This window comes from Canis lupus, chromosome 1 (assembly GCF_003254725.2).
Source record: "Canis lupus dingo isolate Sandy chromosome 1, ASM325472v2, whole genome shotgun sequence".
NCBI classification, from domain to species: Eukaryota; Metazoa; Chordata; class Mammalia; order Carnivora; family Canidae; genus Canis; species Canis lupus.
In genome coordinates, this window is record NC_064243.1 from 105,843,121 (window position 1) to 105,870,651 (window position 27,531).

At 47.8% G+C, this 27,531-nt stretch overlaps 2 protein-coding genes and 1 long non-coding RNA gene across 3 annotated transcripts; 2 read left to right on the forward strand and 1 right to left on the reverse strand.

The window, feature by feature from the left end:
- Positions 1–2,581: 2,581 nt before the first annotated feature.
- On the forward strand, positions 2,582–8,835 carry KLK14 (kallikrein related peptidase 14). The gene is made up of 5 exons (XM_025424089.3): positions 2,582–3,429; positions 4,260–4,431; positions 6,501–6,754; positions 6,884–7,020; positions 7,623–8,835. The coding sequence occupies exons 1-5, from the start codon at positions 3,390–3,392 to the stop codon at positions 7,773–7,775; spliced, it is 756 nt and encodes a 251-aa protein (XP_025279874.3). The 5' UTR covers positions 2,582–3,389; the 3' UTR covers positions 7,776–8,835.
- An 8,509-nt stretch (positions 8,836–17,344) lies between these two features.
- Positions 17,345–26,773, forward strand: KLK13 (kallikrein related peptidase 13). Its single transcript, XM_035711114.2, has 6 exons — positions 17,345–17,439; positions 17,965–18,051; positions 22,111–22,300; positions 22,517–22,785; positions 23,906–24,042; positions 25,723–26,773. Exons 2-6 carry the CDS (start codon positions 18,000–18,002, stop codon positions 25,909–25,911), a joined length of 837 nt encoding a protein of 278 aa, XP_035567007.2. The 5' UTR covers positions 17,345–17,439; positions 17,965–17,999; the 3' UTR covers positions 25,912–26,773.
- Positions 18,538–22,769, reverse strand: LOC112645064 (uncharacterized). Its single transcript, XR_004812863.2, has 3 exons — positions 22,632–22,769; positions 21,862–21,970; positions 18,538–18,845 (listed from the first exon to the last, which is right to left on the reverse strand). It is a non-coding gene; the product is annotated as an uncharacterized LOC112645064 (long non-coding RNA).
- Positions 26,774–27,531: the final 758 nt, after the last annotated feature.

Sequence of the window (27,531 nt, forward strand, 5' to 3'; positions counted from 1 at the left end):
AGCCCTCAGTAAATGGGAGCAGTTTTGTCCTTCCTTCCATTCTCACCAACCTTCACTGCTCACACACGTCTCCACCGCCACATCTTTAGGGCTGCCTTTACCCACCAGCCCCTCCCCCGCCTCCCCCCTCCCAGGCTTCCAGTCCCATCAGCCACCAAAACCTCCTAATCTCCCCTCTGTCCTTCTTCCCAGTGGCTGCCCAGCTGTGTCCCACCCTCGAATCTCTTCCTCCCTAAAAAGTTATCTCAACATCCCCAACACCACCCTTTCCTGGCCTTCCTTCTAGTTCTCCCCTTGCTCCTTCTCCCCCTAAACTGGGGGTCCTCCTTAGGGTCCCGTGCAGACTTCCCTGGTCCTCTCACTAATGCAGCCTCCCCTCACAGGCTCCCGGGGCTCTGGCTCCCAGCACCACTTGTGCTAATAACACCCCACCATTGTCTCTAACCTCCTAAGTCTCCTAAGCTCCAGACCTAGGTCTCCATGGAGGACCCTAAGGGCCCTGGGAGCTCACCCTTGGGCTTCTGCTTCTTGAGGCCACCTTTCTTTCCAGCCCTCTGAGCTCTATCACCATCCTCCTGCCTGAAGGTCTCTACTCAGAGCCCCTCAACTCCTTCCCCACCACCACCACCACCACCCGCCACCCTGTACACTCCCTCCATCCCCCTGGCAAACTCCTACTCGTCCACAACAGGCCCCAGCTTAGACAGCCTGCCCTTTGGGAACCCTTTTCTCCACTCCTGGGGTTCCATCAGGCCCTCCCACATTGCCTGTCATTGGGCACATAACCCCAGACCCACTTTCCTATTGGCCTACTGCCCTTTCCTACCAGTTCATGAGTACCTTGAAGGTGAGGACTCTGACCATCTGTTCATTCGTTTGTTCATTCATTAAATTTTTCTTGCACCCCCATGTCATTGAAAACAAGACTGGTAAGCTGGTGGGTGGAGTGGTGAGGAGGTGGCACAGGTTTTAGATGCTGGCAGGAGGGAACAGAGTAACATGGCTGGAGCATGCAGGGGCCCAGAGCTGGCCTGGGGAGTGAGAAGGCAGTGAAGGGTGCCTCTTTGTGGGCCATGGCCAGCCTTTCACTTGGGGCTCCCTGGGCCTCGCTCCGGGCTCCCTGGGGTTCACTGAAACATTCTGCTTAAGTGGAGCATTTTCTTTTAGGGCGAGGGAGGCCACATGTTTTCCAAAGTCTCCCAGCTCAGTGGAGGGTCCCCATGAGTCCATCAAATCAAGGTTTATGCTCAGATGGAAGGGGTGGGCTTGCACTAACCAGGAAATTCTGTTTTGTTGCTCTTTATCTTGAGATTCTTATGAAAAAAGAAAAAGGGAAATAACTTAAGGTCTCCAAGAAGTTGCTATGATAGTAGCAGTCTTGTGGGCTGATTCCCTCAGCTTCCTCTGATGGTGATGTCCTCGGAGATAAATAACTGCAGGCCTGACCGTAGCCATATCGGCTCCAGGAAATCCACGAGGGCCAGTAGCCTAGTTCTGTGTTGGCTGTCCATATGTGCATCTGTTTGCCCGTGTGCATATGTGCATGTGTGTGCATGAGTGTTTCTATGTAGTGTTACCTCCTGTATAGATCGTGTCACCACAAGGGCTCCCAGATGCAGAGCAGCCCCCTCCCCATCACCTTGTGCCCTGATTGGGGGGGGAGTCTTTACTCCAGTTCAGCTTCCCACCCCTCTAGTTTGCCAGGGCCCCTCAGAGCTGGGTCAAAGGAAACAGAAGTGCACACAGGGAGATGGGCATGTGGATTCAGGTGCACAGTGTCAGTCCCCAGATAGAGAGACAGGGCTAAGTGGCAGCCCAGGCAGAGAGGGAGGAAAGTAGTTTGGGAGTCAGCCTGAGTCGGGGGTCGGGGGAGGGCGTCGGGGGAGGCGGGGGAGGCGTTGGGATGTTGGGAGAGGGAGAAGATGCAGAGACTGCATCCTGGGTCACTGTGCCCTGCTCAGGCCCAGGGACAAATTGCAATCCTTAGGGAATTTGAGAGGCTGGGGAGGTGCTGAGGGCAGGGGACCCTGCCCCTAAGTTAGGAAGGGTCCCTTGAGCCCTTCCCCACCTCGCCACTGTCTCTCTCCCTCCCTCTGGGTCTCCATCTCTGTCTCTGTCTCCCACTCTGCCCCCACCCCTCTGCAGAGCCCAGGCTGGGGGCCCCAGTTCTGCACTCCCCCCCCCTTTCCTGCTGGGACCCCTGCTCCCCAAATTTTCAGGACTGTGAGAACCACAAAGTGAGAGAGCCTGGGGGACCAAACAGTCCCAGGTGCTACCGCCCCTCCTGTCTCCTGCCAGCTCCCAGCCCCACCCCCTCACTGTGGTCACCTTCCATCTCAGCCTCCAGGGCTATATGTGTCCCCATCACCTGGTTACCTGTCTCCCGACTCCCCCTCCTCTGCCTTGCCCGCATCTTCCTCCTCCTCCCCTCCGTCTGTGCCATCTTGTCTCCCCACCCCTCCTCCCCTCCTCCCCTCCTCCCATCCTCTTGCGGTTAGTCTGTGTGTGGTGGGGGCCTGGGCATGTGTGTGTGTGTGGTTGGGGCCTGGGCATGTGTGTGTGTGTGTGGGGGGGGGACCGGGCATGTGTGCAATCTGCCTTCCTTCTCTCCACCTTCCTTTTTCTCTTCCTTTGTGTCTATTTCTATTCTGTCTTCAGCCTCTTGCCTCTGCTTTTCCATATCTTTCTCGGCTTTCCCACTCTCCCCGCTCCATGAATCTCTTGTCTCTGGGCCTCCCCTGTTCCCTTGTCTTCCCACCTCCCCTCCCCCGCCCCGACAATGTTCCCTTCCTTCTCCTTCACCATCTTTGCCTAGTCTCTGTCCCTCTGACACCTGTCTCTCTGGCCTGTGTTTCTCTGACCCTTCTCTGGCTCTTCACCTTCGTTTGTCACTTCTCTTACATTTCCCAGCCTTTTCTGTGTCTCTGTCTCCCACTCCCAACCCCTCCCAGCAGCTTCCCTGGAGCCCTCCCACCTTGTCCACCCTGCCCTGGGGTCCCCCCTCCCTGGGTTCCTCCCAGAATAAACACCTTCACTGGGCCGGTTCTCATTAATGTTGTGGCTGCTTCTCTGGCCAGAGAGGGGAGGGAGGAGATGGGACCAGGGAGTCCTGGAATGGAAACTGGCCAATTAAAAAAAAAAATGTCAGGAGAAGGGCGGGGGACAGGGCCAGCTGCCCAGACCAGGGATAAAAGGCCTCCACGGAGTGACAGGGAGGCAAGACACCACCCCCACTTCCTCCACACACAGAGGCACATCCATGGCTCTAAGGGTCTGGGTCTCTGTCTAAGGCCCTCTCTGTCCCTGTCCCTCAAACTCTGGGTCTTTGGTAGCCTACTTCTCTCTCACTTTCCCTCTGCATTTGCCAGAACCTGACCCCCGTCCCCAGAATGTTCCTCCTGCTGACAGCACTCCAGATCATAGCTCTAGGTAAGAAAGCAGTGGGGTCTGGGGTGGGGACAATCCCCCCGCCCCGGAAATGCTGAGAAGAGACCTTGAGGGTTCCCAGGGACCCAGTGTGCTCATGGGTAAGCTGGTGAGAAGGTGTGGAGGTGGTTTTGGGGGTCATGACTGAGGAGCAAGCAGGAGGGGGACTGGGTTCTTAGTCATGAAGATATCAGGAAATAATAGGGTATAGGAGTTGAAGATGATGGAGAGGAATAAATGAGGCATTATGGAGAAGTGTCCATTCCTGTGTGGGTTTTATTTAAAAGGAGGGCTGCAGAACTAAAGGAAAGACAGCATGTTGTTGGCGGTGATGGGGGTGGGTGGTGAGGGTAGGGGAGTGGGATCACAAGGAGGGGTGTGACATGGCAGATGGAGTGAGTGTGGGGTGAGATGGTAGATTCTGGGTCATACACGGGGGAAGATTGCAAAAAGGACAAGGAGCTCCTTGAATGTGTTGGAGAAGGATTAATGGGAGGGGGAATTGCGGTGTATTGTAAAAAGTGATGATAGAAAGTATTCGTGGTAGAGTCAAAGATAGTAGATATGTCAGAGCCCTGGATGAGGTGGCTGTGGGATCAAGTGTTATACTATGGAGGCGATGGGGAGTCATGTATCAGAAAACTCTTGATTGTGTTGGCACAATAATGAGGGCGACATTGGGCATATTTCAAACTGGGTGGGGCAGATAGAGGTGTTTGGTTTAGGGATTAGGTAAAGAAAGGGGATTTGTGGATCCCAGACATCCTAGAGAGTTGGGGAGTCAGAGCATTTGTTCATCTGCTTTCCACCTACCCCATCTCTACCTGTTCCAGCCATGGCACAGAGCCAAAGGGATGAGAACAAGATAATTGGTGGTTATACATGCATCCAGAACTCCCAGCCATGGCAGGCAGCCCTGCTGGCAGGTCCCTTTCGTCGTTTCCTCTGTGGAGGGGCCCTGCTATCACGCCAGTGGGTCATCACCGCTGCTCACTGTGCACGCCCGTGAGTAACCTCCTCCCCTATTCTTGTCCAAGTGAATTCCAGAGTCTAGAGCCCCAGAGCTCAGCTAAGAACCTGGAGCATTGTGTTGAACCTAATGTAGTAGCTGGGTCCTGGTTTGGGGTCTAGATAAGAGCCTCAAATTACCAACACAGCCCAGAATATGGAATCCAGCCACAAATCATGAACTCAGTTTAGATTCTTTTCTTTTTTTTTTTTTAAGATTTTATTTATTTATTTAGAGAGAGAGTGCATGGGGAGAGGGGCAGAGGGAGACACAGAATCTCCAGCAGACTCCATGCTGAGTGCAGAGCCCAACTCAGGGCTTCATCCCACGACCCTGAGACCATGACCCTGAGATTATGACCCCAGCTGAAATCAAGAATCCGATGCTCAACCGACTGAGCCACCCAGGCACCCCTCAGTTTAGATTCTGAAAATAGGGGCACCTGGGTGGCTCAGTCAGTTGTGTCTGCCTTCTGCTCAGGTCGTGATCCCGGGGTCCTAGGATTGAGGTCCACATCGGGCTCCCTGCTCAGTGGAGAGCCTGCTTCTCTCTCTCCCTCGGCTCCTCTTCCTACTCATGCTCTCTCTCTCTCTCTCAAATAAATAAATACAATCTTTAAAAAAATATTCTGAAAGCAGATTGAACCCATATGCCAGTTCAGAGTCCCATACAAAACCTAGAACCTGACATAATCTGGAAATCTGTCTAGAGGCCAAGCTGTATATAGAGACTAAGATTAGGAATCCATTCCAGATTGATGGTTCAGTTTAGGGCACAGGCTACATTCAGAAACTCAGGATCTCTCTCAAAACTTAGAATTCAAAGTCTAGTCCAGACCTGCAGTCCAGCCATAAATCCAGAACCCTGCTTACAGCTATAACATACAGCTCAGAATGTAGGATAGAACCAGAACCCATTCTAGATGCAATGTTTAATTCAGAGTCTAGTCAATAGCTCCTTTTTGAGCAACCAGGAACCCAAAGTTCAATCCAGTGTCTAAATCCCGGAATGCAGACCATAATCTGAAGCCCCATACAGAATTCAGAGCCTCTCAAAGAGTCTAGATCTAAACTTAGAACCCAGATCCCAGACAGAAGCCCACCCAGTACCTATAAGGCAAATCTAATGCCATAAACTAAAGTTTGATGTAGAACCTAGAGCTCAGAACTAAGCCCAGAGTCTAGAATGCAAAGTTCAGAATGCAAGCCAACATCTAGAAACTTGGATCCACACCATAACCTGGAGCTCCATCTAGAACCCAGAGCTCGACCTGAGGCAGGTTCTTCAGACCAGAGTCTAGAAGCAAGAGCCCAGACCATAACTGTAATCAATCTGAAACAGAGCCCAGCCAAGAATCAAGAACGTTTAGGACCCTAAGCTCAAATACAGAGTTCATACCATTGTCTAAAACCCAGATCATAAACCAGAATTTAAGCAAGAATCCAGAACTCAAATCCATATCCAGAATCCATTGTTCTATATAGAATTGAGCCTACCCTAAGACTAAAAGCTCAAAGCAACATCTAGAATCCAGACTCAAACTATAATGCAGAGCTCAAAATAGAACCTGCAGCCTATCCTAACACCAAGAGCTCACACTCATGTCTAGAAAGTATGCCATGATCCAGACTCAATCTACAGAGCCCAGATCCTAGTTTAGACTCAAAAGTTCAAAATATCTAGAATCCAGGGGCCAGGCTGGAACCAGGACAGAGCCTCCCTGGAGCCTACTCCATGATAACAATTCTGATGTAGAGCCTAAAGCCACGGCCTAGAGTCTCAGTTGGAACTCCGAGCCTAGAACCCAGGATTGAGCCAAGAACTCTCAACCATCACCTCACATCCAAGCCAGAAACCAGAGCAAAGCTCAAGAGAGGAAGGGGCAGATGGTGGGATTGGCCTAAGAGGGAATGCCCAGGAAAGAGCACAAGAGTCCATCAAATATTCCACAAGCAGTTCAGACTTTTGGAAAATTCATCACCAGATAAGGGAATCAGGCCAGAGGGTGGGGAGTGGTCTCCAGGTCAGATCCTGAGCATTCCTACTTTTGGGGGACATGGACCAGGATCCTTCGCATAGCCCTGGGCAAGCACAACCTGAAGAACTGGGAGGCCACCCAGCAGGTGCTGCGTGTAGTTCGCCAGGTGCCGCACCCCCAGTACAACTCCCAGACCCACAATAACGACCTGATGCTGCTGCAGCTGGAGCGGCCCATTCAGCTGGGGAGGGCAGTGAGGCCCATCACCATAGCCAGTTCCTGTGCCCGCCCAGGAACTTCCTGCCTCGTGTCAGGCTGGGGTACCACATCTAGCCCCAACGGTGAGTACTCCCGCATCCTGAAAAGGAAGGGCTGGGGGCCTGGACTCCTGGGTCTGAGGGAGGAGGAGGTGGATCCCCAGACTCTTGGTCCTACTGGAAGGTAGATCCCACTTGTAACCCTTCCCCCAGTCAGGTACCCTAACTCCCTGCAATGCGTGAACATCAATATCTCCTCGGATCAGGAGTGTCGGCAGGCTTATTCCCAAGCCATCACCGTTGGCATGGTCTGTGCAGGTGTTCCCCAAGGTGGGAAGGACTCTTGTCAGGTGAGGTCCAAGGGGATTGTCTGGAGCTGGGACTTGGGTATCAAACGATCTGGGGAGCATGAAAATCAGCGGAGGCCTCCCCAGAAACAGAGAGATTGTAATAGTTGGGCTGCCTCCTAGCTGTACACCCTTGGACTCCCTCTTTGCCTCAGTTTACTCATCTGTAAAATGGACATAGCACCTCTTAGGGCAAGTGGTGGAATTAGATGGTATCCCACGGAAAGAGTACAGAGCCATGCCAGCACTTACCACTGCCCTCATTGCTGTTATTACTTACATATGAGCACCAGGAAATCCGTGCTCAGGGACTCTAGAGACCTTAGTCCATCCCTGAGAGGTGACTCTAGAGATGGGGAGATATAAAGAGGCACATGCAGCTTTCTAGAGCAGTGCAGTGAGCCCCAGGGGTCAGTCCAGGGCAGAGTTAGCAGGCATCAGTGAAGAGGGAAAGCAGTGACCCCAACTCTTTGGACAGATATCTCCAGAGCCTTGCAAGGGATCTCAGCCCACCTCCTTCCCCATCCCTGTCTCTTGGATTTTCCATACCCATGGCTCTGAACATCTGTCCATGAGTGTCTCCATCTCGGCCTCTCCCTTTTCAGGGTGACTCGGGGGGACCCCTGGTGTGCAAAGGACAGCTCCAAGGCCTCGTGTCCTGGGGGATGGAGCACTGTGCCCTGCCCGGCTACCCTGGAGTCTACACCAACCTGTGCAAGTACCGAACCTGGATCCAGAACACCATATGGAGCAAATGATTGCTGCTGTAACTGAACATCAGCTGCCCACTTGCTTCACCAGACCCTGCTCTCTCTCCACTCAAGACCCAGGGTCATGGGCCCCCAGCCCTTTCCTCCCTCAGACCCAGGAGTCTTCACCCTCAGCCCCCTGTTCCCTCAGACCCTGGAGTCCAGACCCCAAACCCCTCCTCCCTCAAACCCAGGAGTCCAGATCTCCAACTTCTCCTCCCTCAGACCCAAGAATCCAGACCTCCAGCTTCTCCTCCCTCAGACCCATGAGTCCAGGACCCCGGCCTCTTGATCCGGACCCCTGGCCCATGAATCTCCTTTTCCAGAGAAGTCCTTCATGGTTCCTCTCCCTACTCCCACAGCATCATTATTTAAGGCCCCTTAGATATGGAAACAGGAGTGTGAAAGCACAAAACTGGCACCATCCCCCAGGGAAGACATTTTTCAAAACTCTTACTATCTCAAAACACCAGATAAATAATAAGAAAAAATGGAATAATCCTAAATTCCATTCACCTGTTCATTTAATTCATCCAATGACTATACCTACAGTGGCTTCATTGTATCCAGCCAGGAACCACATTCCTGACAAGTGGCTGGATGGTGTGTGCTGCTCCCTGGAGGCACCCCCCCATCCACCATATCTGGTGTGGTAGAAGGAAATGCCCAGCCTTGCAGCATGACCCTGAGCAAGATTGCCCTCCCTGAGCCACTGCTTCAGGTCCTGTGAGCAGGGATGGCTGAAGTTCAGAGCAGGGAGGGCAAAGACTCACCTTGTTTCTTGGAAAACCGTATGCAAATAAAAAGGTCCTCTTTTTCCTAATCAGATCTCAGGTGAGGAGAGTTGAGTTAATCACGCTCTGGAGTTCAAGTCCTGGCAGAGACCTGCTCTCATTTTATTTCTTGATTCCATCTGTCATCCCTGGCTCCAGTACCTTCCCTCCCCACAGGCAGCAATACAAATGGCCTTGAATACCATGTGTCCTTGCAAAACATGCCTCATCTGTCACAAGCTATTGCTGCTAATTTACATGAAGCCATTGTATTACGAGTCTCATTCTCTTTCTTACTTTCATTCGTCAAAGACTATTTATTGGGTACACAGTACACCAGGCATTATTCTAGGTGCTGAGCTTCCCCTCACAAGTTTCCCCTCACAGAACTTCTACTCCAGCAGGACGTGACACACCAGAAACAACAAATATAATTAAAGAGTTAATAGAAGGTCACAAGCTTGGCTCAGTTGGTGGAGCATGCAACTCTTGATCTTGAGGTTGTGGGTTCAAACCCCATGCTATAATTTGGCCTGCATCCTTCTATAAAGCCAAATAAAAGTAGTTTAGGGGCACATGGGTGTCTCAGTGGCTGAGCTTCTGCCTTCAGCTCAGAGCATGATCCCCGGGTCCTGGGATTGAGTCCTGCATCAGGCTCCCAGCAGGGAGCCTGCTTCTCCTCTGCCTATGTCTCTCTGTTTTCTCTCGGTGGTGTGTGTCTCTCATGAATAAATAAATAAAATCTTTAAAAAATAAACAAATAAAAAGTAGTTTAGATCAAAGATTAACCCAATTCCCAAACTATACTCCCCACTGTGATGATTGAATACTGCATTTTATTGCTTCTCAGATGCACATTCCTTCACATTTTTAACAATTCTGAAATCAGGCAGCATTTTACAACCAATAGTATCTTAGCATTATATCATAATTTAAATGACAGTTTCTTTCTCTATCTCAGAGGTATGCAAAATAATAGTGCAAATACAATCACCAGCACCTTAAATCTGATGATACAGGGTATCGTGGAAGGTGGGTGTAGGTGAGGAGTCAGGTTGAAGTATTTTTTTAAGTTGGCTCTACACCCAATGTGGGGTTTGAACTCACAACCCTCAGATTAAGAGTCACATGTTCTACTGACTGAGCCAAGATTGAGGCACCAAGATTGAGGTATTAAATATGTGATATTGGGCAGCCCCAGTGGCGCAGCGGTTTAGCGCCACCTGCAGCCCAGGGCGTAATCCTGGAGACCCAGGATCAAGTCCCACATCAGGCTCTCTGCATGGAGCCTGCTTCTCCCTCTGCCTGTGTCTCTGCCTCTCTCTCTCTCTGTGTCTCTATGAACAAATAAATAAAATCTTTAAAAAAAAATGTGATCTTACTCCACCAAACACTGTATTAACGACCTCTCCATGTTGCTGTTTGCTCATCTAGTTTATTGCTTCTAACAGCTACAGAGTGTTCTCCACCTGTGCTGTCCAATGGTAACCACTAGCTATATGTGGTTCTTTAATTTTTAAATTTAAATTAGCTAAATTTAGGGGCTCCTGGGTGGCTCAGGTCATGATCCCAGGGTCCTGGGATCAAGTCCCACGTCGGGCTCCCAGCTCAGTGGGAAGTCTGCTTCTCCCTCTGCTCTTCCCCTTGCTTGTGCTCTCTCAAATAAATAAATAAACTCTTTTTTAAAAATTAGCTAAATTTAATACATGTTAGGTTTCCATTCCTTAGCTGCTCTCGCCACATTTCCAGGGCTCAGTAACGGTATGTAGCTGCCATTTTGGACAGTGTAGATAAATAGGATATTTCCATCATCTCACAAAGTTCTATTGGAGAGGACTACTCTCCAATAGTCTATACCCTTGTTTTTCAAAGTGTGGGTCTAAGGAACAGCAGCATTGGAATTAGCTGGAGCTTAGTAGATGTCAGAGTCTTGGGCCTCACTACAGACCAAAAGAACCAGAATCTGTATTTTAACAGGATCCACAGGGACACAATGCATATTAAAGTTTGAGAAGCACCATCTCCTGGTATATATCCACCATGTTTAAGGACCCAGTTCGTTGATGATGGACACCTAGTTTCCCTCCACTACCTAAGTAATAATGCAATGACTATTTGGGGACATGCCCCTTCCGTGCCTATAGACTTCTCTGGAATATTCACAAAAGTGGGACCACTGGATCAAAAGGATCAAAAGGCCTTCTCTTAATCAATTTCACCAAGTACTAGTAGGTTTTTTGTCTAGATAAGGATTCCTATCTCCCACACCCTCAGCAATGCTTGCAGTTCATTCTGCAAATGTAAGTCACATCTGCATGTGACAAAAGTGAATATTCATTGCATTTTATTGAATATTTATCTTTATTCAATATTTTTTGAATATTCATCCAGCAAATATATTCATTAAATTTTATTATACACCAGGTACTGTTATAGAACAAAACAGATCAACACTTCTGCCCCCAGGGCACTCACTTCTGATGGAAATAAATAAATGAATGAGTAAAACATGAAGTATTACAGATGGGAGTGCCTTGCATAAAAGTCAAGCAAAGTAAGAGAGATAGAGAATGTCAGAGGAGGGATTTGAAATAGGTGGTTGTGCGATAAGGGTTAACTCGTGGGATGCCTGGGTGGCTCAGCGGTCGAGCTGTCTGCCTTTCGTCCCAGGGCAATCCTGATGATCCCACATCAGGCTCCCAGCATGGAGCCTGCTTCTCTCTCTGCCTATGTCTCTGCCTCTGTGTGTGTGTGTTCTCTCATGAATAAATAAATAAAATCTTAAAAAATATATATATAAGGGTTAACTCGGCAGGCCTGGGTGGTCCAAAACTCTGCGCAGAAGGAAAGGTTTGGCCCTTGCCTGTTATTTGGCCTGATAACAATGTCTTTGTTTACCTGGGGGCCTTAGTCTGCCAAATAGCCTATCCTTATAAAAATGACATGGTAGAGGCCTTGGGTCATGTTGTATCAATTTTACCTCTGCAGGAGCTAGAGACTCAGGTCAGCCATGCAAGCAGACAGCCATGTGCCTTTGGACATCAAAACATAGGGGAACTTCCCTGGTTGAACTACCCTGTGAGTGCTGCTGGGGAAGCAGGTGCTGTCTGCACAACCTCAGGGAGAGAGGACATCCGAAATGTTGTGCCTGGTTTCTCCCAGACTCTGCCCTGTGCACCATTTTCCTCTGCTTATTTTATTATATATATAAATATATATATATTATTAGTCTATATATCGACTATATACAGATATTATTAGTCTATATTACTCCCAGGACTCTGGGATCATGAACTGAGCCGAAAGCAGACACTTAACCAACTAAGCCACCCAGATACGCCTTATTTTATGCTATATTTTTACTTGTAATAAGCCGAAGCCATGATTAGAGCAGCTTCTCTGGGTTCTGGGAGTCCTTCTAGTGATTCATTGAACTTGTCCTCGGAATTCCCAGGTACATTGGTCAAGAAAGTCTTCAGGGAGAGGAGGACAAGAATGGAAGAAACCATGTAGATATCCAGCTTGGAAGAGGCTCTGAGAGTGTGCCTGGCATGAGAAAGGCAGGAAAAGGGAAACAGTTGATGATGTCTAGGGGCTTGTAGGCCACCGTCAGGAAATGGGACATTCACTCCAAGTGAGATGGGAGGCACTGCAGGGTTTTGAGAGGAGGACTGATCTGCCCTGATTCACATTCTCATAAAAGGTCACCCTGGCTGCTTTCTCAAACACAGAATATAGGTGGACAGGCTAGAAACAGGGAGACCAGATAGGAAATATGCAACAATCTAGGTGGGAGAAAATGGTGGCTGCGAGGGACCAGGTGTCAAGGATGAAAGGTATTGAGAAATTGTCAGATTTGGGTCAGATACTGGGGCACCTAGGTGGCTCAGTCTGTTAGCCATCTGCCTTTAGCTCAGGTCATGATCCTGGAGTCCTGGGATTAAGCCCCACATGGGGCTCCCTACTCAGTGGATAATGTGTTTCTCCCTCACCCTCTGCCCCTACACCCACTTGTGCTCGCTCTCTCTCAAATAAATAAAATCGTAAAAAAAAAAAAAAAAAAGATGTGGGGCCTATTTTGAAGACAGAGCTGACACATGTGGTGTGAGAGAAGGAATCCAAAGGAGAAATGAAAGTTTTCACTGTTGAGGACTAGAAAGATGGAGAGATCACCTGGTAAAGATCAAGGCTGCAAGAGGAGCCTGTTTGGTTTTGAACATGCAGATGTGGAGCAAGCCATTGGATGTCAAGTTGTGAGTTCAGGAGCAAAGTTTGGCTGGAGACTTAAATTTGGGAGTCATCAGCATGTAGATGGTATTTAAAGCCACCAGGCTGGATGAGATTACCGAGGGAGTGAGTGTAGACAGAGGAGAGGAGAGGACCAAGTACCAAGGCCTGAGGTGCTCCGCCATGTAGAGACGGGACAGGAGCAAACAGCAGCAGACATGGGTGAGGAATACGCATTGAGCTATGAGGAAGACCAGGAGGATATAGTGTCCCAGAAGTGGAGGAAAAATCTCTTTGAAGGAACAGGGAGTGATCCACTTGTTAAACGTTGCTGATAACTGAAGTAAGATGGGTTCAGCAACACAGAAGTTATTGGTACTCTGGACAGGGTATGGCCCATGGAGCAGTCAGGGAGAAAGCCTGCATGGAGGGGGCTCAAGAGAGAACAGGAGGTTAGGAGCTGCAGACAATGAGGGTAGCCGACTTTTTAGAAAAAATTGCCATCATGGGGAGAAAGAAATTGGGCTTAAAAAAAAAAAAAAAAAAGCTGAAGGAGAGTCTGAAGGTTGAGAGGTTTCATTTTTTTGTTTTTGTTTTAATTAATTAATTAATTAAAAGATTTTATTTCTTTATTCATGACAGACACACAGAAAGAAAAGCAGAGACACAGGCAGAGGGAGAAGCAGGGACCCCGATGCGGGACTGGATCCCAGGAATCCGGGATCACACCCCAAGCCAAAGGCAAGTGCTCAACCGCTGAGCCATCTAGGCATCTCTGTTTTAATCCTTTTAATGGAACAATTTAATGGGAGCAACTGTAGCATGTTCAGATGTTAATGGGACTGCTCATTGGGGAAGCAAAAAATTGATGCAGGCAAGGGAGTGCAGAGCTGCTGGCTGGAATGGTGTCCCCAAGGAAGTGAGAGGGGAAGAGATAGCAGGCACAAGTGGAGGGGTCTGTCTTAGATGGAGGCGAAGACTGTTCATCTATAGAAATAGGACAGGAGGCAGAGGATGTGGGCACAGACGCAGGTAGGTGGCGAGACTGATCTTTCTGGTTTTTGCTATTCTGATGGGTGGAAAGTAGTTTTCTGTTGCTGCACAGGAAAGATGGTGACTGGGGTGACATCCTTCCCATCATGGATACAGCTGTAGAGAAGAACTCATGGATCTCCACTCCATGTGCATCTTTCCCTCCAAGAGCACAAGTCTGGTTTCTCCCCAGGCTTCTCCATCTCTCCATCTCTACGTCTTCATGCCTCTTTCTCCCTTTTCATTCCCTCTGCCCTCTCCCACCCACCCTGTCTTTCTATCACTGTGTATTTATCCCTTTGTATCTTTCTCTGTCTCCCCCTCCCTTTACGTTTGCATCGGGGCCTCTCCTCTGAGCCTGGGTGTGGGGCCAACTTTCTCATCCCAGCCAGCACTTCCAACCAGAACTTCCAGTCCTTGCTTGACAAAGAACCCCATTTTGAAGCCAAGCTAGGGTGGGGCCTCCGGAAACCTCAGGCTACCTCCATCTCTAGCTCTACTTATTTAACAAGCACATTTGTGGCCCTTGGTCTGAGTCAGGCTCTCATCTAAGCACCTTCAAATAATAACTCATTTAACCCTTCTCTATAAGACATGGAGATCCTATACTATTGATTGCACAATTTTGCAATTGGAAACACTGAGGTACAGGGGGATCATTTCATTTGAACACATGTCACTTGAATGGTCTAGCTCCAGAGTCTCAGCTCTGAATCACTATGGATACTGCCTCTTTTTCCAGTCCTTTCTCCAGCTTTGCCTTCTGATGGGGGAAAACCCCTGATCTATGAGACAGTACACCTTGTTTGGTCTAGTTGTGTGACTTTCAGCAGCTCACTGCCCTCTGTGGGCTCCAGTTGCTCCCAGTCAGGTGACGGGGGTGGAATGCACCCAACTCCCAGTAGGTCCATGACCTTACTTCAACCTGAGTCAGCCAACCTAAGTCCAGGCCAGTCATAAACCCCAATATCAGCATTGATCTGGTACTCACCCTGAAGCAAATGTCAAAGGCAGCCGCCCCCACTCCGCGTTCCAGTCCTTTCCAAGCAAGAGAGGCTTCTCTGGAAGTGTAGACCCAGGCCACAAGAGGGCATAGGTACACTGACTTCCCACACAAGCTTGTCGGTCACCTCACTAAACTGCATCCTCCCTCCTCCCACATCTCCTCCACCCAACCTGAACCCAACACTATTTAGAAAGAGTGAATTCAGTGCCCACTCTGGAGCCAGCCTTGTGATGTGGGGGAATTTCAAGGTGGGGACAGATAATACTCTTTCTGTCACCTTGGGAGGACCTCACAGCTATGAACCAGCCCTCTCCCACCAAAACCCTACCCCAACACAGACACTCAACCTCACATCAAGTCCTCATTATTACTATCAACCCACAACACCAGCTCAGCTATATTTCAACACCTCCCATCCAAATCCTCAGTCTTGGCTCCAAGCCCAACCCAGTAGGACTCCATCAACATTCTTTTTTTTTTTTTTTTTTTTTTTATTTATTTATGATAGTCTCACAGAGAGAGAGAGAGAGAGAGGCAGAGACACAGGCAGAGGGAGAAGCAGGCTCCATGCACCGGGAGCCCGATGTGGGATTCGATCCGATCCCGGGTCTCCAGGATCACGCCCTGGGCCAAAGGCAGGCGCCAAACCGCTGCGCCACCCAGGGATCCCTCCATCAACATTCTTATCCCCAGATACTTCCCATCTAGAACTCTATCCTATCCTCAAAACCAACTCCTCACCCTATCCTCACCCTATGTCTATTCTCCCCAAACTCACTTGCATCCTAATGCTGTCATCAAACCCATCCTGTCCAGAAACTTTTGTTCCTAATGTAGGAGAAAAATGTGAAAGACTTTGAGATGGATACAATAGATGTCTCTGATGGAAAACTAAATGGGTTATTGGATTTTATGGGGTTTCTGCTTCTATTATTGTCTTTGAGCTACTGTACAACTCCATAAATCATAGACAGCTGATAACAATGCAAATCATTCTTGTCCGTAACTGTGCAAATGAGTTTTGTCAGGTGGAAGTACAATTAATTTCCTTCCCCCTACCCATGTAGAATAAACCAGTTTTGAATCTATTTTTTTAAAAAAGAGTTTATTTATTTTTTTCATGAGAGACACAGAGAGAGGCAGAGACACAGGCAGAGGGAGAAGCAGGCTCCCTGCGGGGAGGGACTCAATCCTAGGACCCTGGAATCACACCCTGAGCCAAAAGCTGACGCTCAACCACTGAGCCACCCAGGTGTCCCCAGTTTTGTATCTATTTATAAATTCATTTCAGCATTCCTTGTTGACTCTACCTGTGTGGTTCTTTGTAATATCTTACTAACTCCATCATTTATTAATAAATCAAAATAAAATCTTTGACATATATGTATTTCATATATGTAGGAGAGTCATGGTTAGATCCTTTTTAAAAACTTGTCTTAAAAAAAAAAAAAGACTTACCTTTTGACACTAGATTTGATGCCTATGTCCAAACTTAAACTTCTCCAACATAGACCACACTAATTTTGATATGAACCCTCATTCTGCCCATCTTAATCCTTTATCCTTATTATGACACCACTGCTCTCTCTCCAAACTTCATCTGATCCCCATCCCTGGCTATCTTCCAAATTCTGACCCCACCTCTGCCCTCCTTAATCCTTAATCCTGCCCCCCTCCACCCCCTAGGATTAATTCATGGCCCCACCCAGTCACAGTTCAGGAGGCACCTACTCATTCCCCAAACACCACCTCTTCCTCCTTCCTCTTCCCCATCATCCTGGCCCCCAGAGCTTTCCGATTCCTGCTTCTCCCTCTCCACCTACATCCCCATGGACTCCCTCACCCCAACTGGCCTTGTTCCTAAAAGGCCATTTACCCACAATATTGCTTTCCCAGGCCTCATCCAAGTCCAAGTCCAATTGACTTTCTATCTGCCTATCTGAAGATTACCTTCTTGCACCTGATGGTTGTGAGGATAGGGGAAGGGAAATGGTGGAGTAAATTTAGGCATCCCTGTGTTTTTCAGAAGGGTTGGAGATGGAGTTGGTGCTGGAGATGAAGCTGGGAACTGGAATTTGGATGTGTTGGGTTTGATGTTTGGACAAATTTGAGATAAGGCTGTTAATGGGATTGGGTTTGGGGGATAGGCTGACCACAAGGAGTACGGTTGGAATTAGGGAGATAGGAATAGGGTGGCAAATGGCCATCTGGGAGCAGATGGTTGTTAGAACACGCACAGGGGTTGGAGAGATTAGAAAGTGGGATGAAAAATGGGTTGACCTAAGGAGGAGTTATGAGGATTTCAGGTGGGTTTGAGGAAGGAAATAGCTTTCCTCTTCCCTCTAGGTGGGTCCTGAGGCCCCAAGGTTCACAGTGGGTTCAACTGAGGCCTGGGTGGGGCCAGATCTGGGTCCCAGCTTGTCCTGGAAGCTCCGCCCCACGCGGAAGGGCCATGCCCAGACTAGGGGGTGCCTGGCAGGCGCCTGCTGAGCCATTGGGGGTGGAGAGGGGGAGGCCAGCAACAGGGAAATGCTGAGGGCGCTGGGGGAGGGAATTCAGGGGTTAAAAGCCATGGGTCCGGGCTGAAGTTGGACGCAGCTGGCGGTGAAGCTCAGCACCCCGGCCTCTCACCGAGGTAGGGTCCGCCTGGGGCAGGGGCGGGAGCGTCAGAGGGGAGGAGTGGGGAGAGGAAGGAAAGGTGAGGAGGGAAAGGAAAAGAACAGCTGAGTCAGGGAGATGGAGAGGGAAGCCAGAGGTTCAGTTATAGAGATAGAAATCTGCAAAGCTGCAGAGGGTGAACCATACTGAAAGATAAGCTGTTTGAGGCCAGGTGCCCGGGACGACCCTGAGAGGGTAGCAAGGGGGCGGAGAGGCGGGAGAGAGTTCCTGAGGGCCCGGCTCCCTGGAGGGCGCGGGAGGACGCGGGTGCACGCGGCCCCAGCCCCTCCTCCCTCCTCACTGGGGCTCCCCACCGAGGATGGAAATTAGGGAGAGGTGGTGCAGATTCCAGGGTCAAGGTTCTTAGTGAAGGAGAGGAGATTCGAGACTGGAAAGTGCAGGAGCAGAGGTGATGAGGAGGGGCGGTCAGAGACTGGGGGTGGGGGTGGGGGTAGGGGGTCGAGCCAGCCCTTAACACCATCCCCCCACACCAACTTCCCAGGCCCCGCCCGCCCTGCGCCCCACCCCGGAGTCGCCATGTGGCCCCTGGTCGCTGCGATCGCCTTCCTGATGGCGGCCTTGTCAAGCGGTAAGAATGCGCGTGGGTGGAGGCGGGGTGGTCACCCGAACAATGGTAGGAGGGTCAGGCCAGGAGGAGGGGGCGTGGGAGCTTCGAGCTCCGCCCACCGCCCACACGGGGCCAGGTCCCGCGGGGACAGCCCCGAGAGCTTCCTGCTTGTCCCTGCATGACCTGGTTTCTCCGATGGGGTGATGCGGTGAGCCCACTCTCCCACCGACCCCAGGCCCTTCCCTGATTGCCCACCTCTGCACTGAGAAGCCCCCCACCCCAAACCCGCAGCCCCTGCCCCTGCAGCAGCTCCCTTCCCATTCAAGGCCAGAGAGAGAGAGAGAGAGAGAGGTTCAAATCTTGACACTACTACTTTGAGCAGATAACTTAGCTTCTCTGTTTTTTTTCATCTGTAAAATCAGAACACAAAAGTCCCTACTACAAAAGGTATGAATATGAAAATAAGCAAGTGCAGGGCAGATAGAAGGGGCTGGCAAATTAGTCGTTATCACTTTATTTGAAGTACTCTCTCTTCATTCTCAGCGCCTTCCAGAACCTTTTAGTTTGTTCTTCCTTCAATCCTTGGGGTGACCCCAAACCTGGTTCCACCGTGAGTCAGTCCCAAAGATTCCTTTTCACGTTTAAGCGCCTTTTTGCAGCCAACTTCTCTGGAAACCCCATCCAGGCATCATCATCCATCCACCCTTATGTCCGTAGGTCCATCCAACCATCCATTTAACTGACAGCTGTTGAGCATGGGGCATTGTGCTGGGTGCTGTACAACAGACACAGTTCCTGCTCTTAATACCCAGAGCCTAGCGGGGAAGGATGCAGACATTATTCAAACAATTACCCAAATAATTAGTTAATAATTAGTCATGACTGTGACAGGAGGTGATGGCTTCAAGGAGCCAAGCCAGTTGCCTAGAGTTGTAGTGGCAACTCCTGATCTGGAATGCATTCCCAAAGGACTAGACCCCTGAGCTGAGACCTGAAGGAGGGAGGAGTCCTCCGGCACCTGGCACCAGGCACCACCCTTGGCCTGAAGGTGGGGTGGTTTCTCTCCTTTGGAGCCACTCCCAGGACTCGGTGCCCATGTCCCAAGCCCCTCCTGGGTACCACGCCCTGGGCTAGGAGCTCCACATGCTTCGTCTTGTGGAGCCCTCAACAGCCTTATGAGGTAGGAGCACTATAATTACTCCAGTTTCACTGCTAAAAACCTGGGACTCTGAGACAGCAGGTCCTGCCCCAATGACACTGGTGGTGCCTGAGTTAGGATCATGATCCATATTGTCTGCCCTGTCCCCCAGCATCCTGGATGTTAGTTTCTGGTAACCATCTTCATTATTTTAGATCTAATGGTCTGCTTAGACCCAACTCTTTTTTTTTTTTTTTAACTTACAGCATATTAAAAGTAAAGTTTATATCATTGTCCTAAATAGGAAAAAGCATCCTTTGCTATAAATAAAAGGGAAAAAAAATAAAGGAAATAGCATCCTTTGCTATAAATAAGAGGGAAAAAAATAAAGGAAAAAGCATCCTTTGCTATAAATAAGAGGAAAAAAATAAAGGAAAAAGCATCCTTTGCTATAAATAAGAGGAAAAAAAAATTCTGAACCAGGTAATAAAAACAATGTGTTTATTGGGTTGAACCATCTGCCATTGCCAGTAGTGAACCCTTTTTGACCTCCCTCAAAACAGTGATTGTAGATGGTTCAACTTAATAAATTTTAGGTTGCTGGCTAAAGGCTTCTGCTTCCTGGCTTTAAAAAGTGAGCTCAGCGAGGATTAGAGAGATGTTAAAAGCCTATTAGCCCCATCATGAGACTTTCTCCTCAACAAAATTAGGACTGGCAGAGAAGTAGCAGTGATTCTGTTTCCAAGGCTGCAATTTGATGCCTCATCTCTGTACCACCTAAGATGACCTTGTGCCCACCAATGACTCCTGTCCCCAATTTTGAGAACCACTCAGCTGCTCCTGTGGTTTATGCAGGTGCAGAAGCTGGCCCAGGGAGAAGAAGAACCTGCTGGCTATAGAGCGGAGGACCTCCTGTTGTAGCTAATAATTTATAACAGTCCCCACTATGGATGGAGGCCTTACCTTACATTATGCCAGGTGCTGTGCCCAATGAGAGATGTTTTCCTACTTTACAGCTGAGAAAGCTAAGGCTAGTGATTGGTATAGGATCACCCAGCCAGAAAGTAGCACATTTAGGTGGACTTTCTCTCTCATTGCTGGCCACTGTGTCTCCGATGTCAGCCATAGTGCCTGACACATATAACACTTATTGATTGAAAGCCTACTATGTGCCAGACACTGTGCTCAGTCTTGGGAATACAGCTCTGAATAAAGTGGTTAAAGGTACCTGTTGTTGGAGCTTATAATCAAGTTAGGGGGATTTTTTAAAAAGGCCACATAAATGTAAAGAAATATAAAGAGAAATGAGTAGTGATCATGGCTCTGATGAAAATCAACTGGGGGAATGTAATAGGAAGTGGTTGGGGGCCTGGGATGGGTAGTATTAGACCAGGTGGCCAGGAATATGGAATGGCTTATTTTTTCTTTTTTTTTTTTTTTAAGATTTTATTTATTTATTCATGGGAGACACAGAGAAAGAGAGAGGTAGAGACACAGGCAGAGGGAGAAGCAGGCTCCCTGCAGGGAGCCCCATGTGGGACTCGATCCAGGACCCCAGGATCACACCCTGAGCTGAAGGCAGATGCTCGACCACTGAGCCACCCCAGCATCCCACTGTGTACTAATTTCCTTATGTGTTCATTTGGCCTTCTGAATAGTTCTGTTTCCTCTGGGGTTAGTTCACTGTAATTCTGCCTATTGCCCTTAATACTTCTCTTTCCGGCTACTAGTTTTCTTCATGCATCTGGTGATCCTTGCTTGTCCAATCACATTTTCAGACAAACAAGGGGCTGGTGACTTTTTAAAAGTAACTGGTATGATGGGGTGCCTGGTTGGCTCAGTTGGTAAAGCATGTGACTCTTGATCTTGGGGTCATAAGTTCGAGCAATGTGGATTGGATATAGAGATTACTTAACAAAATAAAAATCTGTTAAGAAGTAACAGGTATGAAATTTGGGGCTATTATAAATACAGTCTTCCAGGATCATGCCCTGAGCCGAAAGCAGATGCTTAACCACTGAGCTACTCAGGCGTCCCTGGAATGGCTTCTGAGGAGGTGATGTTTGAGCTGAGCTCTCAGAATCAAGAAGAACATAGGCACATAACCTGTAGATTCTGAGTGCCATCAAGTAGAATATTTCATATACCTGATGTCCTGTGCCTGCCCTGTCCAATATGATAGCCACTGGCCACATGGAGCTCTTGAACATTTCAAATGTAACTGGTGTGGTTGAAGAACTGAATTTTTCTCATTTTAATTAATTTAAATTTAGATATCCACATGTAGCTAGTGGCTACCATATTGAACGGAATAGATCTAGAGAAAGAACTGTCCAGAAAGAGGTGCAGCAAGTACAAAGGGTCTGGTGTGTCTGGAGAATGGTTGCATATATCTAGAACAGAGTGTGTGAAGGGGAAGGGTGGGAGATGGGGGCCAAAGTGGCTCATAAGAGTCAGATGATACAGAGTCCTGCAAACTTTGAATTTGAGAGTAGTTAGGCTCTAGGTTATATTTAAAGCCATAGAGGCCCCCAGTAAATACATATTGAAAGGATGGGTGGATAGATAGATGGACAGATATGTATTTACTGCCTAGGTAGATGTATAGGTCAGTCTCATTCCCATCTCCTGAAATCCATCCTCATGGTGAGGTGAGAAAATGCAGATGAGGAGAAAGTCAGCCTTCTACTTACCTTGTTCTATGAACTCTGTGAACCCCCAGTGGAATTAGCACTTATACGGAAAAGGACATCATCACCTCTTTGCCTTGACTCATCTCCATTACATGGAAGATGGCAACTCCTAGAGGCCAACGAATGAATCATCAGTTCCTAATCACCCAGGGCAAAATTCTGACTCCTTCCCCAAGCCCAGGGCCTCTATCCATGTCCCCCCTCCCCCCGCCCAACCCCAATTCCCTAACATTTTCTCTTCTTCACCAGGCATCTCTCAGGAGTATCCCAAGATTCTCAACGGCACCAATGGGACCAGCGGGTTTCTCCCGGGTGGCTACACCTGTCGCCCCCACTCTCAGCCCTGGCAGGCAGCCCTGCTAGTGCAAGGGCGGCTGTTCTGTGGGGGAGTCCTGGTCCACCCCAAATGGGTCCTCACTGCAGCACACTGTCTGAAGGAGTATGTGGGGGTCAGGGATGAGGGTAGGGTCAGGGATGAGGATAGGGATGAGAATGGACTAGGGTGGTGGGAGAGTGGGGCCTGGATTGAGGATGAGGTCAGATTTAGGATTGGGGTTGGATGGGATTGGAGTTGAGGTGTGGAAGATACTTGGAGAGAAGGAAGCTGGTGGAGATGGGCTCATCCTCTCTAATCACCCCCTTCCTGCACCCACAGCGGGTACAGAGTTTACCTGGGCAAGCATGCCCTGGGGCGAGTGGAGGCCGGAGAGCAGGTGAGGGAGGTAGTCCGCTCTATCCCCCACCCTCAATACCAGATCAGCCCCACCCACCTGAACCACGACCATGACATCATGCTTCTGGAGCTGCAGTCCCCGGTCCAGCCCACGAACCACATCCGTGTCCTGCCCCTCTCCCACAACAACTGTCTCCCTGCTGGCACCTGCTGTCGGGTGTCTGGCTGGGGCACCACCACCAGCCCCCAGGGTATGCGCCCTCACAGATGGTCTGAGGGGTCAGTGGCTGGGAAAACTGGGGCAGAAATGGGAGGGAAGATTGGAGGAGGACTTCTTTATATAAATAACAATAAATGTATAGTTATATAGTGTATTTTACATATCACATATATGTGTTGTATATATCCCTTATATAAATACATAAAAATTTATATATAGTTAAATATGTTACATATATCCTTTAGACAAATGTCTATAAATGTTATATATGTCATAGATCATATAGTTATATATCCTTTATAAATACATAAATTTATAAATATGTATAAAGTTATGTTATATATATCTTTTATATAAATGTACAGTTATACAGTTATATAATATATATGTTAAAGGTCAAATATAATATAAACATATATATCCTTTATATAAGTATATAAATTAATAAAACCCAAATATTATAATATATGCTATATATTATATGTATAATACATTTATATAAATGTATATCACTATACATTTGTATACAAATATGCAGATTATATAGATTGATTTTCTAAATCACAAATTCTATGTTTATGTATTTATTTAAATATGTCTGTATATAAATTATGTAGTATAGAAATTATACATAAATATATTTAAATAAATATGTAACTTATAAATTTGATATAGTGGCAGGCATGTGTTTGTTAAGGGTAAGGAAATGCAAGTATATCTTTTGTGTACAAATTACATGTGCATGAATGTAGAGTTGAGCCTTACAGCAGCAAGGGCCCTTTGCATCTCCTTAGTGGGTGCCTGGGCTTCCTCTCATCTCATTCCTTCTTCCTCCCTGACATGCCATCTCTTCCCCTTCTTTTCCCCATCCCTAGTCCTGTCTCTCACCATCTCTAACCATCCCTCTCCTCATCTCCCTCCTTATTACAGCTCTTGCCTCACAGTCTCCCCGCATTCTGTCCCTCTTTCCCTCCACTTCCGTCTCCCTGTTTCTCCTGGCACCTGTCTCCTACCTCACTTTTCCCAGATACATATCCATTCTCTTCCCTATCCCCCTTTCCATCTGTTTTCTACTGATCCTCCTGTTTAATTCCCATCCCATAGCCTGTCCCAGACAGACATCCTTAGATTCTTCTTTCTCTCCTCCCCAGTGAGTTACCCCCAAACCTTACAATGTGCCAACATCCAGCTACGCTCAGATGAAGAGTGTCGCCAAGTCTACCCAGGGAAGATCACACCCAACATGCTGTGTGCCGGCACAAAAGAGGGTGGCAAGGACTCCTGTGAGGTGAGAACAATGGAGTGGTTGGGTTGCCAAGGGCCAGGATAGGAAGCCAGGATGGGAAGCCAGGATGGAGGTGGGGACAGATGCTGGGGGGGAAGGACTTGCTTCTAGCCTTGGGGGAAGCAATCTTTTAAAATGATCTGTCCCAAATTGAACACCAATTAAAAAAAAAAAAAAAACCTAAAAAAAATAAAAATAAAAATAAAAAAAATAAAATAAGACAAAAAAAAAAATAAATAAAAAAAATAAAATGATCTGTCCCAGGGTGCCTGGGTGGCTCAGTGGTTGAGCATCTGCCTTCTGCTCAGGTCGTGATGCCCCGGGGTCCTGGGATTAAGTCCTGCATCAGGCTCTCAGTAGGGAGCCTGATTCTCCTTCTGCCTAAGTCTCTCTGTGTCTCTCATGAATAAATGGGTAAAATATTCTTTAAAAATAAAAATAAATAAAAATAAAATGAAATGACATGTCCCGTAGTATCGAGGGTCAAGATAAAAAGAGAGTACCCATGGCTGGAGAATATAATTCATCTTAAGCCTCATATTTCACTGATAATGTTGAGATTCAGAAAGGTTGGCATTCTTTCATTTGCAAGTGACAGAAGCCCAACTCAAACCAGCTTAAGCAATACACGCTGGCTTTTGTAACTGGAAACTCCAGAGGTGTCTTGCTTCAGGCACCAATGGATCCAGGTGCATAAAGAATGGGTTTAGGGCTCTGTCTCTTTTCAGCTCTGCTCTTTTCTCTTTTGTTTTTATCTTCATTCTCAATTAAGCTTTTCCCATGCAATAGCAAGATGGCCTCAGCAGCTTTGGTCTTACATCCCACTCTCCAAAGCAACTCGGCTAAAAAGAGTTTCCCAGTTGTTTACATGAACATCTTGAGTGTGAGTCTCACTAAGCTGACTTAAGTCATGGGTCCTGAAGCATTGCACTGGCCAGAGCTGTGGGATTCTCTGATGGACCAAGTCTGTCACAGGATTGGCTGTGTGGGTCAGGGAGGGGTAGGGACAAGCTGCAAGGATTGAGGGTAAAGGAGGGGCCTTTCCCCCAAAGAGAAAATCAGGAAGTAGTTACCAAAATAAGGGGAAATAAATGGGCAAAACTCTCCATAAAACACAAGAGACAAAACCTATGTCCAATAGAGGAGGCTTCTGAGATTGAGTTTTGGTTCAGTGGGAAAGAGTGATTAATGAGTTAATGATCTGTGCCTCAACTGATCAGTGACATATGCCTTGGTCCAGGGAGGCAAAGTGGAAGTACATGTGTTGCATACCCTACCCAGGTATGGATGAGTTTACTCAATAGTGAGATGGCACCAAGGAACCATAAAGGCACAGCAGGGCTGAGGGGTGGAGGGGTGCCAGAGAACCAAGAGTGGGGGTTGAAGTAAGGTGTCATCACTCTCCTAAGACTGAGGAGAGGAGAAAAGCATGGAGAGAGAAGTCTCTTACTCTTGGTCTTGGTGTGCATCCATCTGTCTTTCTCTTTGTGGCTCTTGCTGTCACTCTGTTCCTCTGGATTTGTCCTCTTCTGTTACACTCTCACCCTCTCTGTGTACCTGTCTCTCTTTTGTCTCTGCCTCTACATGTGTCTCTCTCCATCTTTCATTCTCTCCGGCATGTCCCTGCCTATACCTTTGTTTGGCTCCACCAAGGACCTCACCTCTCTTTCTTCCCCCACTCAGGGTGACTCCGGGGGCCCCCTGATCTGTAATGGAACGCTCCATGGCATCATCTCCTGGGGAGACTTCCCATGCGGGCAGCCCAACCGGCCTGGCGTCTACACTCGAGTCTCTCAATATGTTCTATGGATCCGAGAAACAATTCGAAACCACAAAACTCAGGAGCAGAAATGGACAAAGGGCTCACAATAAATGCTAGGTTGGCTCACCTGCCTCCTTCCTCCCTCCATGCCCTCACTAGGTTTGCCCATTGCTTCTCTGCCCCTTCCAAAGTTCCACTTGAACCTGTGATCCATGTTCTCAGTATGTCTAATCCCAGCTGTCGTTTTGTGTTCCAAAAGCATTAACTCACTTCCAATATCATGATCTCCCAGCTACTATATCCTGAAACACCTTGGTACCTTCAACATCCCAACCCAGACAACGTTCCAGGGCTCCCACCATTTCAACATAGTCCCAGATAGCCATCTGAATGTTCAGTCTGTGGAATACCCTTAAGTACATCCATTGGCCTATCTCCGCAATATTCTATGTCCCATGAATGGAATTCTCTACACAGTATGCAACACCCCTTCAAATATTTATTTATTGCCCACATTCTAGACACTTCTGTGTTTGGTGCTCAAGAAGGTTCTAGATTCCTGTAATATTTCATCCTGAAAATATTCTCTTATGCCCAGAATCTGCCCCAATAATATTCTGCAGATCTGAATGATTAATCACATCACAGCTAATATTGAATCCTCATAAATGTTCATTCTCACATAGTTTGGGGTTCCCAAATGTCGCATCTCTACCTACATCCCACATCCATCCTACATCCCAATATTTTTGCCAGTATTCCCCATCTCTGAGTCCCTATGCCCACTAAAGATCAATAGCAAACTAGACTAGAGTTTTGAAGTTCAGTACCCAGAGAGGCCTCCATGCCTAGACCCTGTTATCTGCCAAATATTCTGTCCTTTTATCTCCCCCACAAGCATCTTTGTTCAGTGACCTCAAATGCAGTAAATGCTCAAGCCTCCTGAGTACCAGTTTTTAACAAGCCAGAGAACTCACTGCCTCTTTTTTTATCTGTAAATGGGGCTCATCATTTTTCCTCATAGCATTGTTATGATTAATGTCAAGCACTTCCACTATTATTATTTGCTTATTATTATTATTATTCTCTATAAAATAGAGATGTCAACAACAACCCCTCAAATTTACAGTGTTTGCAAAAAGTGTTACATTTGGGAGGCCTGGCTGGTTCCGTTGGTAGAACATGTAACTGTTGATCTCAGGGTTCTGAATTCAAACCCCATACTGGGCATAGAGCTTACTCAAAACAAAACAAAACAAAACAAAACAAAACAAAACAGAAAACAAGAAGTGTTGCATACATGTACTTTTTCAGCATTTATTCAATGCTGACCAATTGCAGGCACCCTCCTGGGTGTTGGTAAAAACAACTTTATTTAACAAATATTGGCACTTATAAGCCAAGCACTGTTGCAGGCACAGCTGATAAACAGTGAATTAGTTAAAACTGCCCTTGTAGTTTTATCTTTGTAAGGAGACACGATTAAAAAAAAGGAGTAAGGAAATAGACGGGCAGGTAGAAATGTGAGCCATGGCAAAAAAGCAGAGATGAAGGATAGGGAACATTGAGTTAGGGGAGTGAGTGGAGTTGCTATTTTATTTTACTTTTTATATAAGTTCTATGCCCAATGTGAGGCTTAAACTCATGATCCTGAGATCGGGTCACATGTGACCCAGCAGGTCCCCAGAGTTGCTATTTTAAATAGAATGGTCTGGGGAAGAGACCTGAGG